Here is a 6,768-nt window from a genome sequence, read left to right on the forward strand (position 1 = left end):
TAATAAAGTACTTAATAAGCCTTCTGACAAGATGGGGTCAGATGCATCATTCCTCCTGGACGTCGGGCAAAAATATCACAGATACTCCCCTCCCTTACCTTTTCCTCCTGGTGGTTCTTCTTCCCTGTCCGCACCTGTTCTTCCCTGCTTCGCTGCTTCCCCGAGGAAGCTCATTCCTGCTCGTCCTGGACATTCCTTCATTGCTCTACCAATGGAGTGAATGCTGCCTGCACCCACCTACCACCTCTGCCGCGTTTGCCATGCTGCCCACAGCCCCGAGCCTGCTGCACCTGCCCACCGCAGCCCCAGCCCGCAGCAGCCAGCCCAGAGCCTCCAGTGCCGCAGCGCCAGCCCGCAGCCAGCCTGCAGCCATCGCTCGCCCATGCCAGAGACACGCAGGTGCTGTCGCTTGGAAATCACGCCCAGCCTCTCACAAAAGCCATGTGGGCTCGCCCTGGCTTGCAGCACACACACTCCATCTGCCGAGCTGATGCCCACAGAGCACCCGGGCTCCTTGCCGTAACGCTGTCCCTGTCTTCTGTTTCTCTCTCTATCCTTTTCCCTTTCTATTCCTTTCTATCCCCCTTCAGTACGAATGCTTATCCTCCTTTACCAATAAACACTTCTCAGATATAATATTGCCACTTTTGTGTTTCATTTTCATATGAGAAACCTTTCAGCAAGAATCCTCCCCGACTTCCCCTTTACAGCGGGATGGGATGGGGTGCTGAGAGGGGGAATGGGGAAGCACTGGGTGTACTGCAAGCACTGTGAGGAGAGAATGGGGCAGTCCCTGAGGGTACTTGGGCACTTGGATGGGGCTAGGGAGTTTCTGCAGGTACCAGCAAAGGGATGGGGGAGCTCTTGGGGGTACTGGGAAAGGAAATGGGGAGCACAAGATGCCCTGTGTAGCCTCTGACTGACTCATGGCCACATCCCTTGGAAGGCTGGGCAACCAGAGGAGGCATGGAGGGAGCACCCTCAGTGTCACCCAGTGCCTCCCACATCCCAGAGCATCACAACTTTTGGTGTAGGTTGTCATAGGTGTCGCTGGGTTCCCATGGTTGCCTTTGCAGCTCCATGTACATCATGTGAGGATCCTCCACTGGGAGTGCCAGGGGGTCTAAGGGGGGCCTGTGGGAATAAGGGGGTGTGTGGAAGGGGATGGGAGGTGCTGGGAATTTGGATAAAAGGTGTATCATGGCTGGAGGCTGCACTCACCTTTCCTGGTGCTTCCTGGCATCTGCAAAGAAAACTGGACAAGTGACTTTGGAGACCCAGGGGCCCCCATCCACCCTTGGCAATGCTGAACCATCACCAGATGCACAATTCTCCCCAGCCCCCCCAGTATCCCTGATGTACCCCCAGTATACCTGACCCACCACGCTTGCACCAACACTCTGAGCCCCCAGAGCCCCGAGCCCGGCAGGGAGGGGGACCCCTGATAGGACCCCCAACATCCCTGCAGGACCCTCCAACAGCTCCCAGGGCTCTGAGCCATGGTCACTGGGGGCTCAGCTCCTCCCAAGCCAAGTGCTGTGGGTGCAGCCCTATGGCCTCCCTCTCTTGGGGCCTTCCCACTGATCTCCAGGACCCCTGTCCCCCCATTGTCACCTACCCAGGCGGTGCCACTGGTACCAGGCCACAATGATACCCACAAGCAGGAGCAGGAACAAAAAGGCCCCACTGACCCCTGCAGCCACTGCAAGAAACAGAGGGGGACACATCAGGGTCACCCATCACCCCAGGGGTCGTGCACTCCCTGGTGACGCTGTGTGACCCCACCTGTGTCCCTGTGTGTCCCTGTGTCTCGCGGTGTCAGCTCCAGGACACCGGGTGTGATGGTGGCAATGTCCACAGGCACTGTGGGGACACAGACAGGGCTGAGGGCACAGGGAGGGCCTGGCAGCCGGTGTGAGGGAATAGGGATGGGGGGGATGGGTGTGGTGGGGGATGTCAGGGATGGGGTCACACCAGGGAGGGGTGAGGGGACACTGGGCAAAGGCGGGGCGACCCAACAATGTTTCTGGGGAACATGGAGGTCCCCAACCATGGCACTTGAGGAGGCTGTGGGGGCTCCCCGTGCCCATCCCTGCACTCACTGTGTACAATGACGCGGAGACGGATGCTGCTCTTCCGCACAGCCCCCCCCTCAGAGCAAACCTGGTAGCTGCAATTCCCCAAGTGGGAGACCCTCACGGTGGGAACCAGCAGCTGCAGTGACCCCTCTGGGCCCCCCACCACCTGCCCAACCTGGTAGAACACGTGCAGGAGGGGGACTCAGGGCCACAGGGGGCTAGGGGCGCTGAGGCAGCTGAGAGTCAGGGGGGACCCCACCGTGGGTTTGGGGGATCCTCCAGCACTTGCACAGGGAAGAGCTCAGGGAAGAACAGGGGAGGTGAGGACTGTGGCTCTGAGTCTGCTGGGAGTTGTCTTTGGGGGTGTCAGGAGATTGGAGCTCCAAACATGGGGGTGCTCACCATGCACTGTCACTGTCACCGGCGCTGAGAGCATCCATGCTGACATGTTGGAGCTCACCCAGCCCCCACAGCGGTAGCGGCCACTGTGGTTCAGCTGCAGAGGCGACAGAGACAGCTTGGTCCCAGTGAGGGACCTCCCCACCTCCTTGTCCTCATGGTAGAATCGCACCTCAGTGACCAACATGTCCCGCCAGCACCGGCAGCGCAGTGTCACTGTGTCCCCCTCCAGCAGCTCCCACGCCGGCACCTGCAGCACCAAGCGAGCTTCGGGAGAGAGGGGTCCTGTCACACCAGAATATCCCCTTTTGATGGAGATCCCTCCATTGGGTCTCACCCAGCGCACCAGGTATCCCCAATTCCAGCATGGTTTCCCCCACACTGGATGCTCTGGGATGTCCCCAGAGCAGGGGACGGGCTTTGGTCACACAGGAGATGACCCATGGAGTGGGGCCCACCCAGAGCCCTCGGGGTCCCTGCAGTGCTAGACTGGAGACACCCAAACCTCCCTCACCATTTAAGACTCTCATGGGGGGGCTGAGCCCGGTGCTGGGTCTGTCACACGTGTAGGTGCCACTCGCGGTGACAGTGAAGTTGGCAGGTCCCTCCTGCCACCAATGCTGCCCATCCTGGTACCAGGTGGTGGCACCGGCGGTCCCCAAGCCCTGGCAGGACAGTGTCACCTGGTCCCACAGCACTGCTGGCTTCCAGGGAGGATCCACCAGGAGCTGGGTGGTCTGGGCACCTGTGGGTGACAGGGGACACCAGTGTGCCAGGGCCAGTGTGGGACTGGGGAGAGCGAGGTGGGGCCATGGCATCCCCTGAGGACTCACCAGCGAGGCCGAGGGTCTGGGCTGGAAGGGAGAAGGGACAGGGCTCAGTGGAGGTGTCACTGCTGGGACAGCACCACCCGGGGTATGAGGTTAGGTGTCTGTCCTCAAACTGTCCCCATGGGAACACTGGTGTGGCATGGACATCTCGAGCACAGAGACATCTTGGTCACCATGGGTTGACGCAGGAAATGGCAACACTGTGGATACCCCATGTTTGCACAGCTCACCTCCACGAGCCCTACAGCACCTGTCCCCATGGCCACAAGCCATGGCCCTGTGCCCATGATCCCAGTGAAATGGCACCTGTCCCTATGGCCCATCCACATGGTATGTGACCCTTGTCCCTGTCTCTGCATCCCTGATTCCCTGTCCCCACAGCTGCCCCAGCCCCAGGGTTCCTTTTGCCACATCCTTGTCCCCACATCTCCATCCCCCTGTTTCTGTCCCCACATCCCAGTTCCCCTGTTCCTGTCCTCATGGCCACCCCACAACTCTGGTCACACTGGGCTCCATGCCCTGCTGGCATTGGGGACCCCAGGGGACACTGCAACCCCCCTATGCCCCCTCCCCACTGGTCTCTGCCTAACTGGGGTCAATCCTCAGGGTGTCAGTCCCATGCATGGGGCACTCACCCCACAGGAGCAGTGCCACCTTCCTGGCCATCCCGGTGTCTCCAGCCATGTGGACAGACTGTCACTCACTGCTGGGGGTGGCTGTCCCCTGGGTGGTGGCTCTATGGCCAAAGGGGAAGGAAGCGAGGTCAGGTCTCTTCCTCATGCGTAGGTGGCACCTGGTGGGGGCAGGGTGGCCACAAGCTGGGGACAGGCTGTAGGAGGGTGGGGACAGGATGGGGACAAGGCTGAGTGGCAGAAGTTGGAACATGGGGTTCCCAGGAGTGAGTGGCACAGAGAATTTGGACAGCCAGGGATGGGTCCCAGGGGAATGGGGGTCCTAGGGAGGATGAGTCACCAGGGATGGAGGTGCCATGGAAATGAGGGTACCCAGGGCTGGGGGAACTAAAGGATTGGGAGTCCCAGAACAATGAGGGCTCCAGAGATTTGGGGTCAGGGGATGGTTGTCGTAGGGATGAGGGTACCAGGGTAATGGGGCATCTCGTGAGCATGAGGGGTCCTGGGAGAATCAAAGTTCTGGGAGAAGGAGGATTTCAGGGGATGGAATGAATGGGAGAGGGTTCCTTGGGAATGGGATGCTGGGCCATGGAGATCCTGGGGAATGTGAGTACTGGGTTGGGGTCTCCAGAACAGGGGGACAAAAGGAATGGGGGTCCCATGGTTGGGTTGCCAGGGGAATGGGGGTGCCAGGGATGGGAAATGGCTTGGTGGGTCCATGGGTTGCAACCCCTTCCATGAGTGCCTCAGATTTTAGGGTGACCCAGAGCCAGCACAGACTCCAAATGTGCCAATGGCCTGTGGGTAACCCCAGGGAGATTCCGAGGTACTCTGAGTCCGTGTGCCCCCAGCTCCCAGGGGCTTTTTCCACTCTTCATTTCCTTTTCCTCCCTTTGATCCCTCAATTTCACAACCCCCCAGTTTGTTCCTTGAAGGTTCTGGGAAACACTGAGCAGGGAAAGGGTTGGGTGAAACCCCAGGGTGGGGGAAGCAGGGGTGAGGGGTCTGCAGGGAGGGCTGGGGAGGCTGTGGGGGATGGGGATGTCTGGCTGTGCCCCCCTAACACTTTCACTTTCTCTCTCCTGCAGCAGAAGGAAGAGGCCATTTGTGCTGAGTGTCACACAAGGGAAGGGATGGAGGGGGGGAGGTGTTCTGCCCTGTGGGGATCCTGTCCCAGGGGGGACACGTGATGGCCAAGAGGGTCCTGTCCTGTGGCATGGAAGCTCCAGAGAGGTCCAGATTTCTCCATTCTTGCTCGTCCCCTGCAGGATCTGAGCCAGCAAGAGCACCTTGGGAATGGAGCGCCAACCAGGAAGGCTCCCAAACTCCTGCTCTTTGAAGCCAGTGGCCATCCAAGGGTGGGGCCCAGCCATGGCCCAGCCCCACTGCACAGGGATGGCCATTGCCCAGCTCTGCTCTGCCCAGCCCCAGGTGGCAGCCAGCACCTGAGGGTCCCCCCTTATTACAGCAACCTGATGAGGGTCTTCAGGGTGATAGAGATGGATGAGAATCTTGGTTCATGTTCAGAAGGCTGGATTTATTAATATATGATATATAATACATTATGACTATACTAAATGCATAAAGAGAGAAGTTGCAGAAGCTGCTAAGCTAAGAATAGAATAGAATCTCAAAACAAGAGAGTTCTCTGTCACTGAGTTCCAGAGAGCTTGCCCTGTGATTGGCCCTTAATTGTACACATGGAACATGAGCAAATCACAGGTGCACCCTATTGCATTCCACAGCAGCTGATAATCATTGTTTACATTCTCTTTCTGGGGCCTCAGCTTCCCAGAAGATGAACAAATCACAAAGAAAGGATTTCTATGAAAAAATGTCTGTGACACCCCCTGCCCCCGTGGCTTTGATTCTGGCAACTTTAGAGCTGCTGCAGAGGTGAGAATTCTGTGGGTGGAAAAAGGCCTGTCTGTAATTTGCTCAGCCCTGCAAGAAGCACAAACCACAAAAGGAGCCCAAGCAGCAGCTCTGCGAGGGCTTTTGATGGTTTTCAGATCAGGGCTGGCTGGAAACTCCCCCTGCAGGGGCAGCTGTGAGGGAACCAGTCCGGAAATGCAGTAATTGATCATTTAATCCCTGTCTCCAAGGGACTGAGAAAGCCCCATAACTACTGCAAATGCCATAACAATCTGTTCAAAAACATGACTGGGTCGTCCTTGAACAAAACCTGCAGCCCTTTGGAACCTCAGGAAAAGAAAGTTTGGGTTCTGGATCAGCTGCCAGACAAGAGGGAAATGTATAGAAATATTGAGCAGTGGCTCTGCCCAATGGTCGTGGTGGGACTGTGAGGAGTGACCCAGTCTGGATTCCAGGCGTCCCCAAAGCTGCTCCTTCCCTGCCCTCCTCACCTGCACAGGGCACGGGGAATAGACAGGGCTCTGCCCCGCCCCTGCCCCACCCCTTCCACGGTACCCCTTCACTTCCCGGAGCTGTGGGAGCCTTACCCTGGCAACGCTCAGTCCCGACACATCTCCACAGTGGCTTCGGGCACGCTGTCACAGTCGGTTCGGACACTCCATGACCGTCCCAGCACTCACAGCGCAATGGCAGCTGGGCCCCTTCCCGGTGCTCCGGGACCACCATTGCGGTCCCTCCTTTCCACAGACCCCACTGCAGGGTCTCTGCTCCCCCCTGTCCCGGGGTCTCCCCTCTGTCATTTCGCTCTCTCCACGTTTGGGGCTCCCCAGTGGGGTCCCGGTCCCTCCATCCCGGCCCTTCCAACACGCTGCTCCCCGGCCCCTCCGGCTGCGCCGCCCGACAGCCCCGGGGCCGGCACCGGCAGAGGCTGCCGAGCTCCTGCAGGATGAGACG

General features: G+C 58.9%; 1 protein-coding gene across 3 annotated transcripts; it reads right to left on the reverse strand.

The window, feature by feature from the left end:
* Positions 1-633: 633 nt before the first annotated feature.
* Positions 634-4,042, reverse strand: LOC134434377 (low affinity immunoglobulin gamma Fc region receptor III-like). 3 transcript variants are annotated; one of them, XM_063183043.1, is made up of 8 exons: positions 3,943-4,042; positions 3,311-3,331; positions 2,992-3,222; positions 2,481-2,744; positions 1,786-1,863; positions 1,619-1,702; positions 1,222-1,243; positions 634-1,134 (listed from the first exon to the last, which is right to left on the reverse strand). In XM_063183043.1, the coding sequence occupies exons 1-8, from the start codon at positions 3,989-3,991 to the stop codon at positions 1,017-1,019; spliced, it is 867 nt and encodes a 288-aa protein (XP_063039113.1). In that variant the 5' UTR covers positions 3,992-4,042; the 3' UTR covers positions 634-1,016. The 3 variants fall into 3 exon arrangements, with proteins under 3 accessions (XP_063039113.1, XP_063039112.1, XP_063039114.1); XM_063183042.1 differs by having other exon boundaries at positions 2,481-2,762; XM_063183044.1 differs by lacking the exon at positions 1,786-1,863 and having other exon boundaries at positions 2,481-2,762.
* Positions 4,043-6,768: the final 2,726 nt, after the last annotated feature.

Source organism: Melospiza melodia, unplaced genomic scaffold (assembly GCF_035770615.1).
Source record: "Melospiza melodia melodia isolate bMelMel2 unplaced genomic scaffold, bMelMel2.pri scaffold_35, whole genome shotgun sequence".
NCBI classification, from domain to species: Eukaryota; Metazoa; Chordata; class Aves; order Passeriformes; family Passerellidae; genus Melospiza; species Melospiza melodia.